General features: G+C 45.9%; 1 protein-coding gene and 1 long non-coding RNA gene across 2 annotated transcripts in view; both read left to right on the top strand.

The window, feature by feature from the left end:
* Positions 1-27329, top strand: part of LOC115473761 — a 1161257-nt gene that overhangs the window by 505852 nt on the left and 628076 nt on the right. The window lies entirely within an intron of this gene.
* Positions 1-27329, top strand: part of TNS1 (tensin 1) — a 171217-nt gene that overhangs the window by 133226 nt on the left and 10662 nt on the right. The window contains exons 16-18 of the mRNA XM_030208848.1: positions 12107-12238; positions 12565-12657; positions 23997-24074. Of these exons, the coding sequence (XP_030064708.1) occupies positions 12107-12238; positions 12565-12657; positions 23997-24074 (303 nt within the window). The remainder of the gene's footprint in view (positions 1-12106; positions 12239-12564; positions 12658-23996; positions 24075-27329) is intronic.

Below are 27329 nucleotides of genomic sequence, written 5' to 3'. Positions count from 1 at the left end.
GGCGGGGCGGTCGCAGGTGGACACAAAATGTGGTGGCAGCGGCGGGTGGGCGGTGGAGAGGAAAGAGGTCTGTGCCCACCCAGTCCACCTTCAGGCCCACCCAAAAATTAATCGCTGGCTACGCTACTGGGCGGTACAAGGACTACCTAGATGAGGGAAGGAGAGATGTTCTACAGTGGTAACAAAGAGAAAGGAGGGGGAAAACACACAAGGGCTGCTGTGCAGTCCAGTCTTTCATCCTAGAGAGTCCTGCCTAGTCAAATGCAGGAAACGCTTAAGAGTTAGAGGTTATTTGAGAGCCAGTTTTCTAACTATTGTCCTCCATGTAGAGGAGAAAAAAAACTTTGTAGAAATGTAGTCTTCAAAACTGACTTGATCTGCGTGATGATGTGGCCTAATGGAGATGTTTAAAGACGTCTGAAGTAGGAAACAGATCCTGTGTGATGCTTGAATTGCCACTTTGAAATATAAAACTTATTTCAGCCAGGTATATTCAATTATTTAGGGACCTGTTTACTAAGGCGCGTTAGTGCTTTTCACGCGCCTATAATTAGCGAATGCATGCTAACCGTATAGGTGCCTATAGGGGTATTGTAGGCGCGTACACGGTTAACATGCATACATGGTTAACGCTTATTAAAAACGCAAGCGCACCTGTAATGCGTCTTAGTAAACAGGGACCTTAATGTATAAATTTAATTTTTCGGCTGATATTAACGTGTAATGCCCAGTGGCATTCCTAAGTCTTCTTTCTTTAAATTTATTGAAGTTTATTTTTTACTTATTTTGCCTATTGGACAGACCTTTTGAGTGACTGACACAATAATTCTAAGATAGATATAATGAAAAGAAGAAGATAGAAACTTATGTTTATAAAAAAAGAGTGTAAGGTAAGTACGGCTCTGCTTCACCAAGAACGATGTTCCTTCACAGCATCCAAAATCCCTTCTTCAGAATTTCAGGGTTTTTTTTTTTTTTATTCCTTTATTTATACATTTCATATTTACAGTACCAAGAACACCTCTTGTACAACGTAGGAGAACAGTAAGTACATCTTTACACAGGAAACCGCTACCCACAACTTACTCTCCCGCCTCCTATATTAGTCCACAACAGGAACTAGAGACCAAGCCACTATTCTGGGAAAAAAAAAAAGTAAACTATGATACATTCCATCACAAAAGAGACTCTGAAGGGAGATGTGGAAGACAATTATATCTGAGGTGTAGATGTAATCTCCGCTCCAGGTAGGGTTACCATTTTGTGTCCTCTGAAAAAGAGGACACATGTCACGCCCCCCGCCCCGACCCCACCACGCCCACTGCCACGCCCCTTTCATATCCTCATTCCGCCCCCTTTCCCCTCCCCCATCACATAGTCCCCTCCCCTGCACCCCCATCACATACTCCCCTCCCCCCATCACATGCTCCCCTCCCCTTCCTTACCATCTTCTCTGGTGGTCTAGTGACATCTTCGGGGCAGGAAAGAGCCCCTTCTTGGTCTCGGCTGGGGATTCAAAATGGCCACCGAGAGTTGAAGCGGCCTCGCGAGACTTCAACTCTCGGCGGCCATTTTGAATCCCCAGCCGAGACCGAGAAGGAGGAATGGGCAAGGCAGCGCTCCGGGCAAGAAAGAGGGGGCTCTTTCCTGCCCCGAAGACGTCACTAGACCACCAGGGAAGATGGTAAGGAAGGGGAGGTGAGAGCCACGGTGCTGATGGATCGCACAACCGCACCCACGCCCTCTCGCACGTACATTTGTCCAGAAATCCAGACAAACGTGCATGCGGGCAAAACCCGCCGGACGCCCCGGACATGCCCTCAAAAAGAGGACATGTCCGTGGAAATCCGGATGAATGGTAACCCTAGCTCCAGGTGGCAGAGAAGGAGCACCCCCCCCCCCTGAAGTCCAGGAACGCTTTCAACTGCAAAGGTTCAAAAAACACATACTTTACAGAATTCAACTTCACCAAACATTTACAGGGATAATTTAGCCAAAAAAGGCCCCCCAAGTGAAACACAGTGGGGCGCAGCTTAAGAAAAGCTTGTCGCCTCCTCTGCGTTACCTTGGTCACATCAGGATACATCCGTACTTGAACATTCAAAAGCGTTTCTTTCCGATACTTGAAAAATAACTTCAGTATCCAATCTCTATCTAACTGGGAAACAAATGTCACTATAAGAGTGGCTCGCTCCCGCCGCTCCTCTTCACCCTCCAACTCCCGAATAAAGTCCAAGGTGTCAAACCGCACAGCAGACTCCACAATATCAGCCTGCTCGCCTTGACCCACTCGCTTAAAAGGCTGCAAATAGTAAATCTGCGAGATAGGCGGGCATGCCGGTTCCGACACCTTCAACACTTCAAAGAGATATTTTTTAAAAGTCAGAATCGGTGCAGTCAGCTGTTGTTTAGGAAAAATTTTCAGAATTTCAGAATTTCAGTTTACGAAAAAGGCATCATGGTACCCTTAGTAAAATCAGAGAAGATTTTAGGTATGGTTATAGACCCAGCCTCGAACTGTCAATTACATATTTCTTTCGGGGTCTTCTTACCGGGCTCTGGGGAAAATGGCCCTGTGTTAGCGACAGGGGCTGCTTTCCCTGCACGCCAGGCCCCTTTTTACTGCAGCTGGTAAAAAATCCCCCAGACACACATGGCCCATGCGGTAAGAGAACTCTTACTGCATGGCCGTGAGGTGGGAAGCCCTTACCGCCACCCATTGAGGTGGCAAAAAGGGCTCCCGCACTAATCTGCCAGTAACCAGGCAGCACCCAGCGATGCCCGATTATCGCTGGGTTGTTGCCGCACAAGCCATTTTCGGGGATTTTATTTTTCCCCCATGATGAGTAGAGAAGTGTGGTAGCCGTGTTAGTCCACTTTTAAAGGTAATCAATAGAAATAAAACATGGAAAAGAAAATAAGATGATACCTTTTTTGTTGGATATAACAATACATTTCTTAATTAGCTTTCGAAGGTTGCCCTTCTTCGTCAGATCGGAAATAATCAAAAGTTGGTAGATGACAGTATATATGAGTGAAACATCAAAGCATTTCAGTGACAGTCTAACAGGATGGGGGAGTCATTGCCCTTCTGTCTCCATGCATATAGACTGTCACTGAAATGCTTTGATGTTTCACTTATATATACTGTCATCTACCAACATTTGATTATTTCCGATCTGACGAAGAAGGGCAACCTTCGAAAGCTAATCAAGAAATGTATTAAGTTATGTCCAACAAAAAAGTTATCATATTATTTTCTTTTCCATGTTTTATTTTGTTTTATTTCTATTGATTTTTTCCCCCAGAAATGGCGCGTGCTCAGGGCAGGACTACCACCCGCGTTGGGCTTACCGCCACTCTGTAAAAGGGCCCCTTAGTAATTAAACAATGTCTTTTTTAAGTTACATCTGATTTGCTTTATCCATCACCTCCTTGATCAACCTGCACATTGAACTTTGGTTCATGCATTAGGTATTCTAGACTACTGTAATGCCCTAAGAACATAAAAACATAAGAACAGCCATACTGGGACATACCAATGGTCCATCTAGCCCAGTTTCCTGCTTCCAACAGTGGCCAATCCAGGTCACAAGTACCTGGATTGGACCTACTCTATGGTCTTCGAGTTACAGACATCAGACAATTGCAATTTCTCCAAAATGTCACAATTAAGCTAATAATAGGTTCCAAGGAATTTGACCACATGACCCCTCTGCTTAAAATGGTACAGTGGCTTCCTATTGCACACAGAATAAATCTTGACCTTTGTCCACAAAATTCATCAACGTCATCTTCCACTATTTCCATCACTACTATTAATACCCTACTCTCCCCTTCGCACGCTAAGATCATCGCATCAAAATCGCCTTAATGTACATAATGAAGGAGGTTACTCAATATTGGGAGTGCTCAGGACCCACTGGCACCCACAGAGCTGGTACCTATGCACTGTAGAGCCCAGAATATTAAATCATTTGTCAGCAGACTAGCCCTACTGAGCAGAAGGGTTAAGGAACTGTTCCGTTCCTTTCAAGCCAGGGTTCTCTTTTCCATTTAAATATAAATGCTTGGGGAACATGCCAGTATTATTGTGAAACACTTATTACATTTAGAGGCTGATTCACTAAAGCATGGTAATCTACACCACAAGCATCTTTCTTCCCTCAGACTGAAATCTATTTACTGCTGTCATCTGTTGTCTGCCACCCAGCCGGTACCTAATGCAGTTTTACCACCTTGGAACGCAGCCCCAAGCTCAATTTATTAATCAGCTTCATACATAGAACAGTATCAAAAGCTTTGCTGAAATCCAAGTAAACTGCATCCGGCTCATGTCCAACTGATCTTTAGTCATCCAATTGAAAAAAATCAGCCGTGTTCCTTCAGATCCTGTTACCTACTTCAGAAGAGTCTCCATTAATTTTCCAACTACCAAGGTCAAGCTAACCTTCCGGTAGTTTCAAACCGCATCTCTGTAAACATATTTATGAAGAGGGACCAATTGGTTTCCAGAGGTGGTTTGAGCAGCTGATCCTTTAGCTGACTCGTCAAAGCCTAGCACACCTCCTTTAATTAATTTCTGATGGTGTGGATAGCACGAGGAAGGACCTAGCGAAGGTTGAAGAATGGTCTAGAATTTGGCAGCTATTGATGCTAAAAAATACAGGGTCATGCATCTGGGCTGCAAAAGCCCGAGGGAACAGTATAGTTTAGGGGGTGATGAGCTTTTGTGCATGAAAGAGGAGCAGAACTTGGGGGTGATCGTATGTGATGATCTTCACTGGCTTCCAATCAGATACCGCATTCAATTCAAGCTTCTCCTTCTTACCTACAAATGCATTCAGTCTGCTGCCCCTCACTACCTCTCCTCCCTCATCTCCCCCTATGTTCCTGCCAGTAACCTCCGTTCACAGGACAAATCCCTCCTCTCTGTACCCTTCTCCAACACCGCCAACTCCAGGCTCCGCTCATTCTGCCACACCTCACCCTATGCTTGGAACAACCTTCCTGAGCCCTTACGCCAAGCCCCCTCCCTGCCCATCTTCAAGTCTTTGCTTAAAACCCACCTCTTCAATGCTGCATTCGGCACCTAACTCTTACCGTTCACTAAATCCAGACTGCCCCAATTTGACTGCCCCTATCGGACCGACCGTTCACTTGTCTATTAGATTGTAAGCTCCTTGAGCAGGGACCGTCCCTCTATGTTAAATTGTACAGCGCTGCGTAACCCTAGTAGCACTTTAGAAATGTTAAGTAGTAGTAGTATCTTAAGGTGGCCAAACAGGTAGAAAAGACAACAGTGAAAGCTAGAAGGATGCTTGGGTGCACAGGGAGAGGAATGGCCAGTAGGAAAAAGAAGGTGATGATGCCCTTGTATAAGACTCTGGTGAATCCTCATTTAGAGTATTGTGTACAATTCTGGAGACTGCACCATCTTCAAAAAGATATAAACAGGATGGAGTCAGTCCACAGGGCGGCTACTAAAATGGTCAGTGGTTTTTGTCATAAAGCATAAGCGGACTGACTTAAAGATTTCAGTATGAATACTTTGGAAGAAAGGTGGGCTAGGGGAAGAATGATAGAGAGATTTAAATCCAGGTAGAAGAGTAGTGAGACCAGCAAGGCACCTCCAATAACAACAGGAAGACGGAGATGCTGTAGAAAAACTTTATTTATAACACCCGACACGGCACCATGTTTCGGCGAAGTGCCTGCTTTGGGGGTCTTGATATGAGAATCTTAAACACTGGCTGTCTTGAGAAAGATGCTCAGCGTCAAAAAAGAAAACCCGAAATAATGAAGCACAATATGCTGTGGAACAGTACTTACTGCTAGGGTCCACCTTGGGGGTCAGCACTGAAGAGAAAGATCTAGGTGTTGTTGTAGACAGTATGCTGAAATCTTCTGCTTAGTGTGTGGTGGCGGCCAAAAAGGCAAACAGGATGCTAGGAATTCTTAGGGAAGGGACTGAGAATACTATAATGCCTCTATATTGCTCCATGGTGCGGCCTCACATTGAGTATTGTGTTCAGTTCTGGTCGCCGTATCTCAAAATGGATACAGTGGAATTAGAAATGGTTCAAAGAAAAGGAACCAAAATGATAAAGAGGATGGAACTCATTTCATATGAAGAAAGGCTTAAGAGGTTAGGGCTCTTCAGCTTGGAAAAGAGATGGCTGAGAGGAGATATAATTGAGGTCTATAAAATCCTGAGTGGTGTAGAACAAGTACTACTACTACTACTACTACTTAACATTTCTAAAGCGCTACTAGGGTTATGCAGCGCTGTACAATTTAACATAAAAGGACAGGCCCTGCTCAAAGAGCTTACAATCTAAAGGACAAGTGTACGGTCAATCAAGAAGGGGCAGTCAAATTGGGGCAGTCTGGATATCCAGAAGTTAAGAGTTAGGTGCCGAAGGCAGCATTGAAGAGGCGGGCTTTAAGCAGAGACTTGAAGATGGGCAGAGTAGAAGTGAACTGATTTTTTACTCTTTCAAAAAGTACATAAACTAGGGGACACTCAATGAAGCTACATGGAAATACCTTTAAAACAAATAGGAGAAAATATTTTTTCACTCAGCGAATAGTTAAGCTCTGGAACTCATTGCCGGAGGATGTGTTAACAGTGGTTAGTGTATCTGGGTTTAAAGAAGGTTTGGACAAGTTCCTGGAGGCAAAGTCCATAGTCTGCTATTGCGACAGACATGGGGAAGCCACTGCTTGCCCTGGGATTGATAGCATGGAATGTTTCTACTATTTGGGTACTTGTGACCTGGATTAGCTACTGCTGGTCTGACCCAGTATGGCTATTCTTATGTTCTTATGAAAACCACAATGATACAAATCCAGCAGGTTGTGCTCATCAGTGTAATCCTGAACAATAAAGGCAATCTTGGAATAGCATAGAAGCTTGAAGGATCACATGGATCCATAGCATATTTTTTTAAAACAGGATGAATTGAAGGCTGCTTTAAAGAAGATGCAAATAAACCCTCTTTCAGAGGTAAATTCACCAATTGATGGGCACCTCTATTCGATGTAATCTACTTAGATTTCAGCAAAGCCTTTGACACGGTTCCTCATAGGTGGCTCTTGAGTAAACTTGACAGGCTGAAGTTAGGACCCAAAGTGGTGAACTGGATTTGGAACTGGTTGACAGATGCCAGAGGTTGGTGGTTAATGGAATCCACTTGGAGGAAGGAAAGGAGGGTAGTGGAGTGCCTCAAGGATCAGTGCTGGGGCCGATTCGGTTCAATATATTTGTGGGCGACATTGCCGAAGGGTCAGAAGGTAAGGTTTGCCTTTTTGTACATGATATCAAAATTTGTAGCACAGTGGACACCCTAGAGAGAGAGTGGGAAACATGAAAAAGGATCTGCAAAAGTTAGAAGAATGGTCTAATATTTGGCAATTAAAATTCAGTTCAAAGAAGTGCAGAGTGATGCACTTAGGGAGAAGAGATCTAAGGGAGACGTATGTGTTAGGCGGTGAGAGGCTGATATGCACTTACAAGGAAAGTGACCTTGGAGTGATGGTATCTGGCGATCTGAAGGTGACAGATCAATGTGTCAAGGTGGCGGCTGTAGCCAGAAGGATGCTAGGCTGTAGAGAGAGAGGTGTAACCAGCAGAAGAAGGAGGTTGATGCCCTTGTACAAATTGTTGGTGAGGCCCCACCCAGAGTATTGTGTTCAGTTTTGGAGGCCATATCCTGCTAAAGATGTAAGAAGACTTGACGCGGTCCAGAGGATGGCGACAAAAATGATATGGGGTTTGCACCAAAAGATGTATGAGAAGAGACTGGAAGACCTGAATATGTATTCCCTAGAGGAGAGGAGGGACAGGGGAGATATGATACAGATGTATAAATACTTGAAAGGTATTAATATAGAAGCAAATATTTTCCAGAGAAGGGAAAATGGTATAACTAGAGGACATGAATTGAGGTTGTGGGGTAGTAGAGTTAGGTGTAATGTCAGAAAATTATTTTTCACAGAGAGGGTGGTTGATGCCTGGAATGTCCTCCCCAGGGAGGTGGTGGAGAAGAGAACTGTGGCAGAATTCAAGGTGGCGTGGGATGAACACAGGGGATCTGTAATTCGAAAAATGAATGGTGTAAGAAACAAAGTTTAGAAGTTTGCCTATGTGTTTGCCTATGTGTTTGCATGTCAAGGGGTGCTTAGATGGCAACTCTGGCTATATCAACTAAGGCCGGTGTTGGGATGGCTTATATGGTCTGAGTCCCGCATATAGCAATCCGGCTTAGGATGGGCTGTGGAGAGCTTCCACAGAAGCTTCAGTAATTTAGAATGTGAGGACAGCGCCGGGCAGACTTTTACGGTCTGTGTCCCGCAAATGACAAGATGAATTCGAATAGGCTTTGATAGCAGCTCCTATAGTTGGGACATAAGGATAGAGCCAGGCGGACTTCTACAGTCTGTGTCCCTGAAACAACAAAGAAAGACAATGATCAAGTATATAATATCACGTTCATTGTTGATTCAATCCAGAATTGAGACTGAATGAGACTGTTGGGCAGATTGCATGGACTGTTCAGGTCTTTATCTTCCATCACTTACTATGTCACTATGAAGAAAGCCACATGCACTGTCTGCCGTAGTTCTCACAATATCAGTAAGGCAAAGATCTAATGCTGAGGTTGTTGTATTCATTTCATAGAAGCTTGTTACAACAGTCTCCTCATTTATAGTATAAAATGTTGCTTCAGAACCTCTGAGGTCCTTTCTTCAGCCACCTCCTTATCACATAGAGAGGAATCTATTCTGGCTTCTAGAACTAGGCATCTCTATTAGGAACCTGGAGGCCACACGGTAGGTGTTTATTCTCTAGCAGAACCTTCGCCTGCGAATGTTTCCGCCAACTACCGAGCTTGGTAGGAGTTCTGGCCTCCAGAAGAGGAAGTCTTCAGCTGGCAAGACTTGGGGATCCCCAGCAGTCACAGCAAAGGTGTGCTACTTCTAGTTGGGCCTGATCCCAAAGTGGGTGGACCCCGTCACCTGGGCCCACCTGTGGCTATTCCATGGGTATTTGTACTTCCAGAAAAACAGTGTCTTCTGGTGGAGTGGGTCCTTTTTCCAAAATCTGGCTACTATAGTCTTCACGGCCAGCAACAAATCGTGAACTGAATGTTTGCATCTTCCTGGAAATGCTACCTTGTATGTCTAGTCCCTGTAGGAAAAATGAAATCTGTAGCAAAATCCATCCCCCCCCCCCCCCCCCCCCAAACTGTCCATTCTAAAAGTCTGTCTAAAAGTTTATGACTGAATGATAACGCCAAAGGTTCCCATCATTCCTCATTTCTGCCAACAAAGAGGAGAAATGCTGGGGTTCCATTGGCAAATTCTCTTTAGAATAACATATGACCTTTTAAATATTTTAATATGAATGTTTAACAAACTTAAGGAAAGGGAACATTTAAAGTTATAACTCCAGATGCCTGACCAAAAAAAAATTGAAGTCTTACAGCGTTCCCTGTCATCGTTTGAGGTATCTATGAAATAGGATGAAAATAACATCAGCTAGTCCTATATAATAATTCTCACCTCTAACATTCTGAGGCTGCCTGGAACCGTGGATCATGTTGGAGTAGATAATAGTGGTGTCACACAGCCCACACCAGATTGGCCAGTAGAAGGGAGAGGGATACAGGGAGCAGCGAATCAGCACAGCAGCAGGAACAGAAGCCTCTCTCACACAGTCACTCTCACATACACTCTCTCAAACATACACACTCAGAGGAAAACCTTGCTAGTGCCCGTTTCCTTTCAAACAGAAACAGGCCTTTTTTACTAGTCTTTCATAATGTCAAAGGAATAGCCTAGTGGTTAGAGCAGCAGGCTGAGAACCTGGGGAACCTGGTTCAGTTCCCACTATAGCTCCTTACGGACCTGGCCAAATCACCTAACCCTCCACAGTCCCAAGTACAAGCCTTAGATTGTGAACCTACTAGAGACAGAGAAAGTAGCTGTATATAATATATGTAAACCACTTTGGTTGTACTGCACAGGTGATAGATACAGTGGTGGAAATAAGTATTTGATCCCTTGCTGATTTTGTAAGTTTGCCCACTGACAAAGACATGAGCAGCCCATAATTGAAGGGTAGGTTATTGGTAACAGTGAGAGATAGCACATCACAAATTAAATCCGGAAAATCACATTGTGGAAAGTATATGAATTTATTTGCATTCTGCAGAGGGAAATAAGTATTTGATCCCCCACCAACCAGTAAGAGATCTGGCCCCTACAGACCAGGTAGATGCTCCAAATCAACTCGTTACCTGCATGACAGACAGCTGTCGGCAATGGTCACCTGTATGAAAGACACCTGTCCACAGACTCAGTGAATCAGTCAGACTCTAACCTCTACAAAATGGCCAAGAGCAAGGAGCTGTCTAAGGATGTCAGGGACAAGATCATACACCTGCACAAGGCTGGAATGGGCTACAAAACCATCAGTAAGACGCTGGGCGAGAAGGAGACAACTGTTGGTGCCATAGTAAGAAAATGGAAGAAGTACAAAATGACTGTCAATCGACAAAGATCTGGGGCTCCACGCAAAATCTCACCTCGTGGGGTATCCTTGATCATGAGGAAGGTTAGAAATCAGCCTACAACTACAAGGGGGGAACTTGTCAATGATCTCAAGGCAGCTGGGACCACTGTCACCACGAAAACCATTGGTAACACATTACGACATAACGGATTGCAATCCTGCAGTGCCCGCAAGGTCCCCATGCTCCGGAAGGCACATGTGACAGCCCGTCTGAAGTTTGCCAGTGAACACCTGGATGATGCCGAGAGTGATTGGGAGAAGGTGCTGTGGTCAGATGAGACAAAAATTGAGCTCTTTGGCATGAACTCAACTCGCCGTGTTTGGAGGAAGAGAAATGCTGCCTATGACCCAAAGAACACCGTCCCCACTGTCAAGCATGGAGGTGGAAATGTTATGTTTTGGGGGTGTTTCTCTGCTAAGGGCACAGGACTACTTCACCGCATCAATGGGAGAATGGATGGGGCCATGTACCGTACAATTCTGAGTGACAACCTCCTTCCCTCCGCCAGGGCCTTAAAAATGGGTCGTGGCTGGGTCTTCCAGCACGACAATGACCCAAAACATACAGCCAAGGCAACAAAGGAGTGGCTCAGGAAGAAGCACATTAGGGTCATGGAGTGGCCTAGCCAGTCACCAGACCTTAATCCCATTGAAAACTTATGGAGGGAGCTGAAGCTGCGAGTTGCCAAGCGACAGCCCAGAACTCTTAATGATTTAGAGATGATCTGCAAAGAGGAGTGGACCAAAATTCCTCCTGACATGTGTGCAAACCTCATCATCAACTACAGAAGACGTCTGACCGCTGTGCTTGCCAACAAGGGTTTTGCCACCAAGTATTAGGTCTTGTTTGCCAGAGGGATTAAATACTTATTTCCCTCTGCAGAATGCAAATAAATTCATATACTTTCCACAATGTGATTTTCCGGATTTAATTTGTGATGTGCTATCTCTCACTGTTACCAATAACCTACCCTTCAATTATGGGCTGCTCATGTCTTTGTCAGTGGGCAAACTTACAAAATCAGCAAGGGATCAAATACTTATTTCCACCACTGTATATCAAATCCATGACCCTTTATTCTTTTTTACCATTATGGAACTCTAATACCTATGGACCCAAACAGGAAGTCTTTATGCATATCAAAGCTGCCTCGTGATTGGTAAATTCCTGTACCAAAGAAGGAGAAATGGGAATTATTAATTGTTCACACCTCTTGGTTCTACATGGGGCTTTTTCTTTTGCTTAATAGAAGCTCTTAAATGCTCCTTGGGTCTGTCTTTACAACATTAGCAAGGATAGACTAATTTCACTGGCATTTTTCAAAAATGGCTGAAGGTTTAAGTGATACCTCAAGGAGGGATATCAAAAACGTTTGTACACAGTCTTTGAATAATCTTCATATTATTCCTAGAAAGGTATCCCAGTCTGCAAAGAGCAAAGTTTCTTCCAGGACTGATATAACTACAAGACCTCAATACCTTTGATAGCATTAGCAAATAAAGGGTTTTGATGCATTGTCGTTCCAGCTATCGCACTCCTAAAGGAAAGAGACCCTGGGGCTTTTATCATCAGGGACAGCCATTCTTTCCGCGGAGCGTACGGACTGGCCATGAAGGTCGCTACACCCCCGCCCAGCATTGCGCAGCAGAACAAGAAAGGTACTGTTCCTTTGACTTTCCAGTCATCGTGCAATATGTTTAAATAAGCCTCCGCCTTGACTAGTAGAAAGTACCTACACACTGAGCTTGCCTATCTGTTTCTTTCTGTTCTGCTGAGAGGATGTTTGGCTTGGTGACAGCATGAAATTGTTCCCAGAAACCTGCCAATTGATTTTCTCTTTGGATAAACTTGGGCATCTTTACTTGAAAGCAGTTACTTGTGGTGCCCCAGTAGGGACGTAAGCCAGCTGTCTGTGCATGTACAAGATAAAAAGACATTAAATGAATCCTGTATAATAAAGCCATATACTTTTTGTTTTCTGTAGGAGATGCAACTACTGAGCTGGTGAGGCACTTTTTGATAGAGACAAGCCCCAAGGGCGTGAAGCTAAAAGGATGTCCCAATGAACCCTACTTTGGTAAGTCCCCGTGCAGGCTTCATCTTTTGGGAATGTTATCCCTGAAGTGTGCATTAACACGCTGATGCCAGCGCAGGCCCCTCTTTGCCGCAGCTTCGTAAAGGGGCCCTTAATACTCATATTCAGCATTGCTATATGGAGCTAAATTTATGGCTAGGGGGCAGGCACCCACTTTATGTGGGCAGTGAGCTTAAGTGTTCTTATAGAATACTAGCGTTAATTGGCATCAATTGTGCCTACTTTTAGATGCTCCTAATTATGCGAGATGTATGGCTGGCATAAGTAGGCATTCTTAAATGTGGCTCCTACATGTGCACATTACCAGTGCCGTAGCGAGGGCAGCTGACACCCGGGGCGGGCCGCCGCTGCGCACCCCCCCCCCCCCCCCCCGGGTGCAGCACGGTGCACCCTCCACCCCTGGAACGCGTACTTACGAGGGAAAGCGGCGAGGGATGGGCGGGAGGGCCAAACCACCCCGAGTGCATGTCGCTGGGAGCTGCGTCGGCTCCGCTGGTTCCCTGCTCTCTCTGCCCCGGAACAGGAAGTAACCTGTTCCGGGGCAGAGGGAGCAGGGAACCAGCGGAGCCGACACCCCCCCCAGCGGCGTGCACCTGGGGCGGACCGCCCCACCGCCCCCCTTCCTACGCCACTGCACATTACAGTAGTCTGTAAGTTATACGTGTAAATGTTAGACTTGCCTATGCCCCGCCTCTGCTAATGCTCCTTTGCATTTACGTGCTAAGTAGTTTGTGCACGTAAATCAGGGGTGTAGCCAGACAACAGATTTTGGGTGTGCATAGGCAAGAAGTGGGTGGGCAGCAGGTGTTAACCCCCTCCCCCACTACCACCACCAAAAAAAATAGCTGGAGGGAAAACGCTTCTTTCCATGATAAGAGACATTCAGGTTCCTCCGTTTTAAATGCACAAGAAGCAAAACTCTTTCAGAGGAGTGTTGTAGAACAGAAGGCCATAGTATAAGCCCAAGAAAGTAGACTCAGGCGCAACATCAGAAAATAATTCTTCAAAGAAATAGTGGTTGATGGCAGGAGCATCCCCCCCCCCCCCCCCCCCCCCCATAACGGAATTCAAGAAGGTCTGGGATAAGCACAGAGGATCCCTGGTTGTGAAAAAGTGAAAGCCAGTCACCCAGGGGCCTAGCCACACCTCGAGATGGGGGGGGGGGGCACATTTTGGTCTGCTGTCCCACCGCTGCCACCCTGCCACTCCCCACCTACTGCCACCACTGCACAAACGTTGGCTGGCAGGGGTCCTCAACCCCCACCAGCTGAAGCACTTCTGCTGCCGTCGCACATACCTTGGCTGGCGGGGGCTGAAGCCTTGGTCCAGCGCTGGTCTCCGGCGCCACCCCGTTGCCTGCCCTGCTCTCTCTTCCCCTCATATCCGGCATTCTTGTTTACGCGCCTGCTCTGTTTCACTAAAACAAGCGTGAGGCTCAGTTTCATCAAAATAAGCGTTCCAGATGTGAGGGTAAGAGAGGGCAGGCAATGCGGCGGCACCGGAGACCAGTGCTGGACAAAGGCTTCAGCTGGCGGGGATTGTGGACCCCCACCAGCCAAATCAGGGGCCCAGAGCCAATCTGGGGGGGGGGGGGCAGGCCCCCGTGCTTCCCCCGTACCTACGCCAGTGCAGTCACCAAATGGACTCCATGACATTACACCAGGAATCAAACAGGGCAAAAACTAGCTGGGCATTGCAGGCTTTATCTGCTGATTTAGTCCATGTTTTGTGGACATCTCAAAGTGATTTTTGGATAAGTAGTTTTATAGTGGACATCTTTACTGGCTAGAAATGAGATTCTGGTTAGGAGCAAAGCCGTGTCCCTTAACTTTCCATCAGTCGGCTTTCCTAACTGCATGTTTTATGTGGGGAGGGAAAAGAGGTTTTAAAGAACAAGGCTGCATATATCTCATCTGAGCTCCCTCAAAATAAGAATTGCTTTCAGTGGCATGAATTGAAAGGAAAAGCCCTAAAGCAAATTTTTTTCTGAGTGCCACCGAGAAGGGGGAAGGGAGAAAGGGACAAAGCACAGCAAGCATGGATGTGTTTTAAATACATTTCATTGCTGTCTCCCTCTGGCTTTCTCCAACAAATGCACTCCCTCCCAGCAAACGGAGAAGTCCATAACCACCTCACCCCCCCCTGCTGTTGAACTAAAATATTGTGAGAAGGGACACATGATTTGGAACTGTTATTGTGAATCTACAGCCTGGCAGTGGGAAGTGAGGCATATATGTGATCCTCCAACCAGGGCCGCCGAGAGACTAGGCCGGGCCCAGGGCAAGGCTGCCCCGCCTCCGCCCCCCCCCCCCTGCCGCTGCTGTCCCCTGTCACTCCCCCCACCTTTAACGTCCCCTGTCGCTCCCCCCACCGCTGCAGTCCCCGGTCTCACCTGCCTGCCTCCACGGCTCCGGGTCCCCTGCATTCAAAGCGACAGTTGCAGATCACCTCTCTTCTGGCCTTCCCTCCCTGTGTCCCGCCCTCGTCTGATGTAACTTCCGGTTTCCCCGAGGGCGGGACACAGGGAGGGAAGGCCCGAAGGGAGGCGATCTGTGACTGCCGCTTCAAATGCAGGGGGCCCGGAGCCAAGGAGGCAGGCAGGTGAGACCGGGAACTGCGGCCTGACCCTGGTGCCGGGCCCCCCTTGGAGGCCTGGGGAATTTTGCCCCCCCTTTCGGCGGCCCTGCCTCCAACTTCCAAGAGGCAAGGTAAGAGTACTTTTATTGCAGAAAGGCCGAAGGAGGTAGCATGGTAAGAGCAAAATGGAAACAGCAGTAACATAGTAACATAGTAGATGACGGCAGAAAAAGACCTGCATGGTCCATCCAGTCTGCCCAACAAGATAAACTCATATGTGTATACCTTACCTTGATTTGTACCTGCCTTTTTCAGGGCACAGACCGTACAAGTCTGCCCAGCAGTATTTCCCGCCTCTCAACCACCAGTCCCGCCTCCCATCACCGGCTCTGGCACAGACCATATAAGTCTGCCCTCCACTATCCTCGCCTCCCAACCACCAACCTCTTTTCCCCACCTGCTCCGCCACCCAATTTTGGCTAAGTTTCTGAGAATCCATTCCTACTGCACAGGATTCCTTTATGCATATCCCATGCATGTTTGAATTCCGTTACCGTTTTCATCTCCACCACCTCCCGCGGGAGGGCATTCCAAGCATCCACCACCCTCTCCGTGAAAAAATACTTCCTGACATCTTTTTTGAGTCTGCCCCCCTTCAATCTCATTTCATGTCCTCTCGTTCTACCACCTTCCCATCTCCGGAAAAGATTTGTTTGCGGATTAATACCTTTCAAATATTTGAACGTCTGTATCATATCACCCCTGTTCCTCCTTTCCTCCAGGGTATACATGTTCAGGTCAGCAAGTCTCTTCTCATACGTCTTGGAACGCAAATCCCGTACCATTCTCGTAGCTTTTCTTTGCACCGCTTCCATTTTTTTAACATCCTTCGCAAGGTACGGCCTCCAAAACTGAACACAATACTCCAGGTAGGGCCTCACCAACGACTTGTACAGGGGCATCAACACTTCCTTTCTTCTGCTGATCACACCTCTCTCTATACAGCCTAGTAGTATGAAGTTGATTATTTGGAAGAGCCTGTTGGTGGTAATGTTACTGTAAGACCCTTGTGCATTATTTATTCACGCCTTAGATTGGCTAAGCAATACCCAAATAAAAATAGCTAATCAAAGATGAGTGGAGAGAAGTGTAGGGTCGCTAAGGCTTTTGTGGCTGGAGAATGAAGGTCCTTTACTTTCAGCAAGCAGGAGCTAAATCCTAGTTCTTGAGAATATTCTTCCCTGAATTGACCTTCCTCTGGTGGACTTAAGAGGAATGCAAGCCCCAGCCCTGCCTCTTGGTACCAGTTCAAGCTACATGTGTTCAACACAAAGAAATAATTCATTGTTTCCACACCCCAAGGGTGAGAGAGAGCCAGGAAACATGAAAGCACGGACACCTCCCATTCCAGAGCAAAGGGCAACATGAGATCTGGAAGTTATACATGAGGAATTTAGAATAGTGTAATACCCCTTGATATGAGTATTACTAAGACAAGCAGTGTAGACTTTTCTAGAGTTGGAGTTTTCAGAAGCCCTGGGGGGGGGGGGGAGTGAGGGGTGGAGGTCCCTGACAGTGGGCTGGAGAGTGGGATGTCCCTTGGTGGGCGGAAGCCCAACTCAAGGGATTGGTGTTGAATTAAGTTGCAGAGAGAAAGTGTTTCCCTGTGGAGAGTGACTGCAGGGGTGGTGATTTGGAGTTTAATAAATGAAGTTGTAAGGAGGTGCCTGTACCCCCGCCAAGACCCTTGGGAGTATTGGGGGAATCCTAGAGTGCAAGAAATAAATACAGGCTGATTATAAGAGACATTGCTGCCCCGTAAGCAGGGGTGTGCTGGTAAATTTTTAACAACAGGCTCTTTCTCCGGACGTAGCCAGCCCAATGTCTTGCTCTGAGCAGCATGCTGGAATTTCTCTCACATGCTCTAGAAGTCCCAGCCTGCTGCCCAGAGCTGGCAACAAGGAGCGGGGAGCAGCAGTAGTCTATTTACTTGGCTGGCAGGGCTCAGCATCCCCACCAGCAAAGTAAAAGAGAATTTAGCAGGGGGCCCAAGCCCCCATGGAGGGCCCTACTTTAACAACCGGCTCCCAAAATTCTTAAAAACTTAACAACCGGCTCTTGCGAGCCTGTGAGAGCCTGCTCCAGCACACCACTGCCCGTAAGTGACAACGGAGAAGGAGAGCGAGCTGCAGGTGGACAAGGGGAGTTCAGCCTGGGAACAGGATCAGGACAGGGGGAGCCTGTCTAAGGCCAGAACTTAGCCCTGAGAGGTGCACTGCTAGAAGGAGAACAGCCTGAAGGGTCTGTGCCTGCAAGGAATTGGAGTGCCAATGGCGTAGCCAAGGGTGGGCCCGGGTGGGCCTAGGCCCACCCACTTTGGGCTCAGGCCCACCCAGTAGCAGCACACCTATGATGTGACTGGCAGGGATTCCCAAGCCCTACCAGCTGAAAACTCCCAACGACTGGTCCTCCTTCATACCTTGTAAAAAGCAGATCTTTGCCCTGCAGCAGCAGCAACTGATCTGTACTGCTCACACCGGCCCCACAGCCTTCCCTCTAACGCATTCCCACCTGTGCGAAACAGGAAGTTGGATAAGTGGGAAGGCTGTGGAGCCAACATGAGCAGTGTGTATTAGTTGCTGCTTGCTGCAGGCAAAGATCTGCTATTTACAAGGTATGCGGGGGGGGGGGGGGGTGTTTGAAAGACCATATGGCATGCAGGTGAGAGGAGAGACGAGATCACCTGAGGGATGGGGCGGGGTTCTTCTGCCCACCCATCTTGGACCCAGGCCCACCCAAAATTGGGTGTCTGGCTACGCCCCTGGAGTGGACATCAAAAGTATTGGAAACAGCCGTGAACTTATTCCTGTCGTGAAAGGATGGGTACAGGACGGGAGGGATGCAAATATGTACAGCTGTGAATTAACTTGAGGGGGAGGAGGCGAGGTTACGATTGCCACAACTGATCTTGAGTAAAAGTGTATATAAAGAGTTGGAGTGTGGACTTCTGTTTGCAGAAGTTCCAGTAAAGTTGGTTTTGGTAAAACTACCAGAGTACAGTGTGTTTATTTGGTAAAAGAGGAGAGCGGGTGCTCCCAGACTGAGAGAAGCAGTACCCCAAAGTTCTCTTTGGTACCCCCAGATCTCTATTCCGGAACATGGACCCACTCCCAAGCTCAAATGGTGGAAGCTGTGAATGAATGTGAGCTGAGTGGAAAAAGAATAGAGCATTTGAGAGAAATAAGTTTTCCCTGTGACCCGGGTCTGGGATTGTTGCGGACCTGAGCTAGTAAGGGGTGAGACTCGGGATTGCATTAGGAATAAAAAGCAAAATTGATTCCTGCTGGGACTTGACACTTGTTCAAGAAAGAGCTTGAAACAAATATTCCAAGAACTGTTTCCAGGTTTATAAACGTCTTAGGGAAATCCTTCCACTTGAAATTGCTTCTAGCAGTTTTACATTCGGCCCGCGGCAGTAAACGGCTGGTAAGCCACTTCCAGCTGCGGGCTGAAGAAACTGCAGACATTCAGTGCCGAGGCTTCAGATATTCAGGTATGTCTTCTGCCTGCTTAAAGTCTTGAATATTGACTCGTATATTTCTTTGTACTTCTACATCTGACTTTACTGTGCAATGGAGCATTCATCCTGAAACAAATCCTCAGCCCTCATCTGCTTGCAACATCACAGTTATGTCTGCAATGTAAGTAAGGTGACAACACATAATATCCGCAGATCCTTCCGCAGAGGCATGTCTTGGCCTAAGATTTTGGAGGGTAATTTTATAATGATGACCCCACTAGCCAAGTCCTTATCCAACCAAGGCCTTAACCCTTTCATCTATGCAGACGATGTCACAATATACATTCCTTACAAAACTAAGCTGACAGAAATCACCAACGAAATCAAATTCAGTTTGAACATCATGGACTCATGGGCAAATGCATTTCAACTAAAACTCAATAAAGAAAAAACACACTCTCATCCTCTCATCCCAACATAGCGCGGACAACCCCACAAGTATCGACACCCCAGATCACACCCTCCCTATCTCAGACAGCCTGAAAATCCTCGGCGTTACAATGGACCGCAACAACACTGGAGAGCCAAGTGAAATCCACAACAAAGAAAATGTTCTTCTCAATGTGGAAACTCAAACGCGTGAAACAATTCTTCCCGAGGGAAACATTTCGCAACCTGATACAATCAATGGTAATAAGCCACGTAGACTACTGCAATGGAATTTACGCGGGATGCAAAGAACAAACCTTAAAGAAACTCCAGACCGCTCAAAACATGGCAGCTAGGCTTATATTTGGAAAAACGCGATTCGAAAGTACAAAACCACTCCGTGAAAAACTACACTGGCTCCCAATCAAAGAACACATTTCTTTCAAAATCTGCACCCTGGTTCACAAAATTATCTACGGTGAAGCCCCGGGATACATGACAGACTTGATCGACTTACCAACTAGAAATACATCACATCCGAACATATCTAAATCTGCAGTACCCAAACTGCAAAGGACTTAAATACAAATCAACCTACGCATCCAGTTTCTCCTACATAAGCACACAACTGTGGAACGCATTAACGAAAAAACTTGAAAACGACGTAAGACCACCTAAACTTCCGGAAAACACTAAAAACTAACCTGTTCAAAAAGGCATACCCTACCGATCCAACTTAAATGCCTGATCTCGGCAACACAGCAAAACCAAAGTACGTAATGGACATAACACAACTCTTCCGCTGTTCGATTCCCTAATGTGGCTGTGCCGCATGAACCTTATCTTACCACAACATCACGTTGTATTTGTTAACACCGGGGTCTGCAAACACCTCTCCGGTACTATGTAAGTCACATTGAGCCTACAAATAGATGGGAAAATGTGGGATAGAAATGTAACAAATAAATAAATAATAGCGTACCTAGGTTGTTCAAGGTACATAGGCACGTATATGTCATCTATTTTATATTACTTCATTGGAAAATGACATTTAAACCTTCTCTTGAGGTAAGCACAGTGGCCCACCTAACTTAGCATGGATACATTTGTATTAGAACATCACCTAAGAATATAAGAACACTAGTAAAAAAGCCCCGTTTCTGATGCAAATGAAACGGGGGCTAGCAATGTTTTCTTCTGTGTGCATGTGGGAGTGTGTGTGTCCCTGCCCTCTGGCCTCTCTCCCCTCCCCCCTCTGAGTCCTTCACTGTTACAGAGCCAGCATTTGATTTCCTGCTCTGCTGTTTTCCTTCACTGACTGTTTGTGTTACAGAGAGGGCGGGGCAGACACTCATGGGGAAACCGGATATCTCTCCCCCTTCACACTTCCGGCTGGAGGCTTCATAGAACGTTGGTGTTGCCTTTTATATAGAGAGATAAGAAACGCTATATTGGGTCAGACCAGTGGTCCATCTAGCCCAGTATCCTGCTTCCAACGTACCGGTTCAGGAAGTCTATTCCAGGCATATGGTGCAGCAAGATAAAAGGAACGGAGTCTGGAGTTAGCGGTGGAAGAGAAGGGTGCAGATAAGAGAGATTTACCCAGTGAACAGAGTTCCCGGGGAGGAATGTAGGGAGAGATGAGAGTGGAGAGGTACCGAGGAGCTGCAGAGTGAATGCACTTATAGGTCAATAAGAGGAGTTTGAACTGTATGCGGAAACGGATAGGAAGCCAGTGAAGTGACTTGAGGAGAGGGCTAATATGAGCATAATGACACTGGCGGAATATTAGTCGTGCAGCAGAATTAGCACCAATAATTGGATTTTTAACAAGCAATTATTGACACTAATTCCATTTAATTGTAACATACATGTATAAATCTTACGCGTGAGTAAAAAAAATGGGGCGAGGAAATGGGAGGGTGATGGGCAGAACGGGGGCGTTCCTAGCATTTGTGAGTGTTGCTATAGCAGAAGGGAGTAGGCGTGTACATTTGCAGCATGTTTCAGTTGGTGCAAATGGCCACGCCTAAAGTTAGGCGCGATTCCCGGGCATAAACGCTATCTTATAAACCGTGCCTAACTTTAAGAGCGGCTTATAGATTAGCGCTTCTTTTGACGCTGATTGTTTTGCACCATGTATAGAATTCACCCCATAGTGTGTAAATGCAAGGTGGGCCAATACCGGGTTGTTCTAGTACCCTGTAAGGGAATCTGGGCACCAGATACTGTTATACTGCACGGCATCTGGACACCTAAATGAAGGGGCTCATTCCTAGAATTATACTCCCAGAAAACTTCTATAAGTGCCTACTTCTGTACATAAAACCAGTGGCATAGCTACGTGGGGCCAGGGGGTCTAGGCCCCCATAGATTTGGCCCTGGACCCTCCTGCCGACGACCCTCTCAACCCCCCCTCCTGCCGCCAACCCACCGTCGCCTGCCTTTGCTGGCGGGGGAATCCAATCCCCGCCGAGGTCCTCTTCTTCCCACAAAAGGCTTCCTTCTATTTCTGACATCCTGCACATACAACGAGGATCTCGGCTGGCAGGGGTTGGGGTCTCCCGCCAGCAAAGGCAGGCGACGGTAACAGCGGGTTGGCGGCGAGAGGGGGGTCGAGAGGGTCGTCGGCACGGGGGGTAAAGTTGGTGGTGGCGGCAGCGGGGTCAGCAATGGCGGGGGGGGTGTGGTGGCAATGGCGGGGGGGGGGGGGTCAGCGGCGGGCTAAAATGTGCCCCCTCACTTTGGGCTCTGGACCGCCCTCCCGCCAAAGTCTGGCTATGCCCCTGCTGATAAAACACAGGTCTACACTCAAAAAAAGGCTTTTAAAATGATCTTCTTATAGGACAATTTTCAAAGGTATTTTCCTGTAAGTTGGGTGAAAACTTACCTCCTTGTAGTTGGAGCTCACAGCGTGCACACGTTTAACTGCTTTAAAACAGCGGGGGAGGTTCCATGGGATGTGTTTAGATCGGGGAAGTAAGGCACGCTTGTAGAAAAATCTGTGCACCTACCTTTCCCTTTCTCCACAAGAAAAAGGATATTTTAAAAAATGGAATAGATATGGGGAATTCAAGATGGCTGCCGCACCGGACGATTGTTGAAGCGCTCTGGATGTTATGAGCTGAAAACACTCTTTTTTTCCTTGGTAAAATGCCTCATACTAAACGTAAGGGAGTGTTGAGATTAGTGCCTCCACCTACCTCAACCCCCTCCACGGCTCAAACATCGCTGGACCGTTTCCTCTCCGGTGCCTCCAGAACTATACGGGGAGAGGATCCCATTGCGGGAAGGACTGGAGAAGCAGCCCCCCTGCCGGGAGAGGAAGTCTCCCTGTCTCCACCATCTCTTTCACAGATCCCTCTCAGCCCGGCGTCGAGAGCAGCCCTGGAGGGAAACCCCATCGACTCTGACGATGTGTCGATAGAGGCTTCCAGTGAGGACCCAGGCATGCAAGCTACGACTCGGGGAGCTGGAGGAAGCATTGCTTCTGTAACACAGACCTCAGAGGTGACTCTACAAACACTAAAGGTGATGTTAGACCGGATTGCTACCATGTTGCAGAAGACTTCAGGTGATGTGCTTAATCTTAATACTAAGTTTGAAGACTTGAAAAACACCGTAGACTCTGTTAAAAATGATTTAACAACAAAAGTGCAATCTTTACAACAAGAGGTAGATACTTTAAATGCCTTTAAAAATGTTTCCACTAAGGACTCTATAGACCTTAGACGTAAGATTGAACAGATTGAGAACTTTAACAGACGCCTAAATCTCCGTCTCTTAAATTTTCCTATAATTGCGGGGGTAACTTTGATAGATACCTTTAAGAAATACCTGATAGAAATTTTGAATTTCTCTGCTGAGACAATACCCCCATTAAATAAAATATATTATATTCCTAAAACAAGAGAAGGAGGGCAAGGCTCTGAGAAAAGTATTCCTGACTTACAAAATATTTCTGATATTCTGGAACAATCCTCGGACATTATAATGAACAGAGCTACATTGGTTGTTTCTATGGTTTTTGAGCAGGACTACAATGCTATTCTAAGACTCTATTTTAGAAATTTGAAAGCTCAATTCTATGGCTCAAAAGTGTGGATATACCCAGACGTCACCAAGTCCACTCAACAAAAAAGGAAATTATTTCTTGCTTTAAAACAAAAGACAATAGATATTGGCGCTTCCTTTTTTCTTGCTTACCCGTGTAAATGTGTAGTTAAATTGGGTCAAACTAAATATATTTTCTTTTCACCGGAACAACTTAAATCATTTGTAGAATTGAAACAAGTGAAATGAAATTGTTTTTTTTTCTGGAGAAAAAGCAGCTTTTTCCTTAATTTGAATATAAGTTTATAAAAACTTCTCTTACTCTTTTCCCCCCTCATTTAAATTGGGGTCTAAGAAAGGTTTATTTGTTATATAGTTCCTAAAGATAATTAACCAGTCTAAGTACATAAGTATGTATATATATGTATATGTATACGTGTATGTGCAAATGTGTATATAAGTTATTATAATGCTTGAGAAATATGAATGACTGGATATTATTTTATTTCTTCCTGTATTTCTGCACAAGGTTATCCTTGAATAATGTAATTTAAAACTATAAATAAAGAAATAAAAAAAAAAAAAAATGGAATAGATATTCTTTGAAAATGACCTATTAGATCCAATTTTGCACTGAGGCAACCTACTGAAAATCTTTCCCTTTAGGTAACATGGAAGGCTGCGCTCTCCATAACAGGTTGCTGTTTCCTCTGTAACTCATGCTGGTTTTCCTTCCTTGCAGGCTGTCTCTCAGCTCTAGTGTACCAGCACTCCATAACTCCGCTGGCCCTGCCCTGCAAGCTGGTTGTTCCCAGCCGAGGTAAGAACTTAACTTTACAGGTGGGCCCTCCTGTAAGTTTATGAAGCAGCAGCTGACAGCATTCCCTTGAATGGCAGATCTTGGATTTTGCTTTCTGTGCGTAGTCCACTGGAATCTGTTGTTAGTGTGGACACTTGAATTAACATGTGAACCTGCTGTTGCATGTCAGTAATAGGGGTGGAGGGGAAGCAGGGGCTGCCCAACCATTAGGCCACCTGAGGCGGGGACCTGAGGCGATACTCTTGGGCTTTTTTTGAGGGGGCACTTGGGGGTACTGAGTACCGGCACCTTTTCCATTGTCTGCTAAAATTGACTCATGGTCCTCAAGTTTTAATGAAAGAGCTCAGGCTTTACACACCAATTCTGCCTTGTCATAGATTCTGTGACTGGTTGCAGGGGGCTTGGCTATTGTGGGATGGGTCCCTCAGTGATTACTCCACCCCTGAAGAGTGGCCTAGCATTTGAGTACCGGCACCTTTTTTTTACTAGGAAATACGCACTGAGCATCTCCCCCTTTCTTCTTCCACCCCGTTCTCCGAGATTTAACTTCTTTCTTCATGTTGTAAAAGCTGGCAGTGGCACACGCCTCTTCTCTTTACTGAGGTCACCTCTCTGATATAATTTCCTGTTTCATCAGAGGCAGCCGCAGTAGAGAAGAGGCCGGTGGCATGGCAGCGTATTGTAAGAGCTGCCACAGTCAGCTTTTGGAACATGAAGAAAGATGGTAAACTTGGCCCGGGGGGGGGGGGGGGAAGCGGCATCTCAGCCCTGCCTCAGGCAGCATATTGCCTTGGGCCACCCCTGCTTAGGAGTGAGTTACATTGTTATGATATGCATAAAACTAACTCATGTGGAGACACTACTTCAGAGAAGCTTGGATTCAGTAGAATGAGTGTTCTTTTTTAAGAAATCTTTCTTAAAATGTGTTCACCAACCATGAAATAGGCCCACTAGTCCAACATAAAAGTGCAAGCCACTCTTTAATCATATGATGTAAAGAACGTACACATAAGCATATAGCTAAAAACATTTGATGTTCTTGCAGACTTGTACTCTACTGCTTTCTGATTTCACGCTTTACATATTCATTTCTTTCCACCTCCCACTCAGTAAAATGATCCCAGATAGTTTTACCTCTGAAGTTAATTTGTCCAAAATATGTTTCCCAAATTGAATTGATCCATACCTCTAAGGGAGGTTTCACAACATTACCCCAATGTCAAGGCATCATTCTCCTTGCTGCTTCCTTAACGTCCTCACTAGACCAATCCAGGACATGTGGGTTGTGACCATCGACCAAGAGATGGAGATAGAAAATACTGCACTGTGCCACTCCAGCATTTTAGTATTTTTCTGTCTCCAGCAGATATTGATGGTCAGCTCCGGAACTGTTCCAATAAGAATCCTGGGCCAGTTGGAGAAGTGGTTCCCAGTAGAGTAGGGGAAGCTTTTTTTCCTATCAGGAGAAGGAATTAAACTAAGAACATTTCTTAAGGAACAATATAAGAGAATACTTAGAGGAATCTAAGTCCCTTCCCTTCTTCAGCTATTTTTCTCTCTCTCTCTCCCTCCCTTGTTTCTCCCTTCTCCTCCTGCCTCTAGTGCCTTGGAACAATATATATAAAAAGACAAAGAATTAAAATCAGACTGAAAATCTGAGGAATCTGTGTTGTGCTACCCTGATAGGGATAGACAGATAAGCTTCTGAATGGCTTAGAAACATACGGAAATCCCCTCGCTATACTTCCTACCATAAGAGGGCAAAGGATCTCCATGCAGAATCAGGGTACCAATAGCACCCTGTTGACTTCCTACATCTGGAAAAGGGCCATCCTGCATGGGCAACATGGCAAAGCTTAGGTGGCCAACTATCTGCACCTCCTTTTCAGTAAAAGGAATGCTATTTTGGATGCTGAATTTCTACTTTGGAGTGTCAGGTCCAGTGGGGATCAAACCTGTGACCTTTAGGAGCTTGACACTAGGCATCTGCTGAAGTCCTATAGGAACTACACAATAAAAGGGAGAAATCTCTGTGCCTTAGTAAGGTAGACATATCTCCAGCAGATCCTATTTAATCACCAGGGGGTGTGTCCTGGCTTGGCTCTCAATATATTGGGAAAGCCAGGTAGACACACCATTGGTGGCCCCACACGTCCTGTGTGGATCACCTTATGGATTAATTGGTGTAGTTCATGTTCTGTATCTGGCTACCAATCCCAGGCCAAGCAGTGGCTTCCCCATGTCTGTCTCAATAGTAGACTATGGACTTTTCCTCCAGGAACTTGTCCAAACCTTTTTTTTAAACCCAGATGTGCTAACCACTGTTACTACATCCTCTGGCAATTCAACTTCTTCTGGAACCAAAATGTCTCCGTATTTTTGTGCATGCTCTGGTGATGTCCCATGTGGATTACCGTAATGCTTGTGTAAAAGACTTTGTGAAAAAGAAATCATACTCTTCATGGAGCTTCTACAGACTACGGCTGTCAAGTTGATCACTGGGGTACACCAGTATGACCATGTTACCCCTCTACTCAACACTGGTTCACAAGATTCTTCTCACAGGACAACCTCCTATTCTTTCATGTTATCTTGTCCCTTACTCCAGTGGATGAGCCCTCCATTCTACACAACAGACCCTTTAACTGATTCCTTCTTTTCAACAGATTTTCTTGGCTTTTGAAACTCTATGTTTAATGTTACAGCCCCCTCTATAGGATAATTTTCCCTCATATTTATAAACATTGACATCACAGTAACAGTGTAAGGTGGCCCTCAAGACACATCTTTTACAGCAGGCCTTTGAGGCTCCAGACTAAGCCATTCTTTGTTTGTGCAGTTGATGCCCATCTTGAGGTGCCGAGCTTGTAGTAGATGTATTCTTGCTTTGCTTTCTCTCCCTTTCCTATCAAAGATTTATAGTTCTGTCTCTTCTCCTTGATTGCTACTTCAGCAGTCTATTTGCCTAGATGGTACGTCCTTCAAGAGGTATATCAAACAAAGATGAACTTGAACTTGATCATGTAAGAAGGGTGAGTCTGCACTGAAAGCTTCAGTAGCTTTCCGAGTCAAAAAGGCATTGACTCAGCCTATATCTCTAAGAGACTACTGGTCTCTAGAGGTCTTTGAGCCCCTTCAATCAGATCTCTAGCTAGAGGCTGACTGGGTTTTGGTTTCAGATTCAGCACCAAGATCGACACGAAATCCGGGTTCGAGTTTCCACCGAAAATGTCTATGCATTTTTGGAGGAAACAT

Source organism: Microcaecilia unicolor, chromosome 7, assembly GCF_901765095.1.
Source record: "Microcaecilia unicolor chromosome 7, aMicUni1.1, whole genome shotgun sequence".
Taxonomy (NCBI): Eukaryota; Metazoa; Chordata; class Amphibia; order Gymnophiona; family Siphonopidae; genus Microcaecilia; species Microcaecilia unicolor.
Note: the sequence above shows the minus strand (reverse complement) of the source record. Positions and strands in the feature narration are given on the sequence as shown.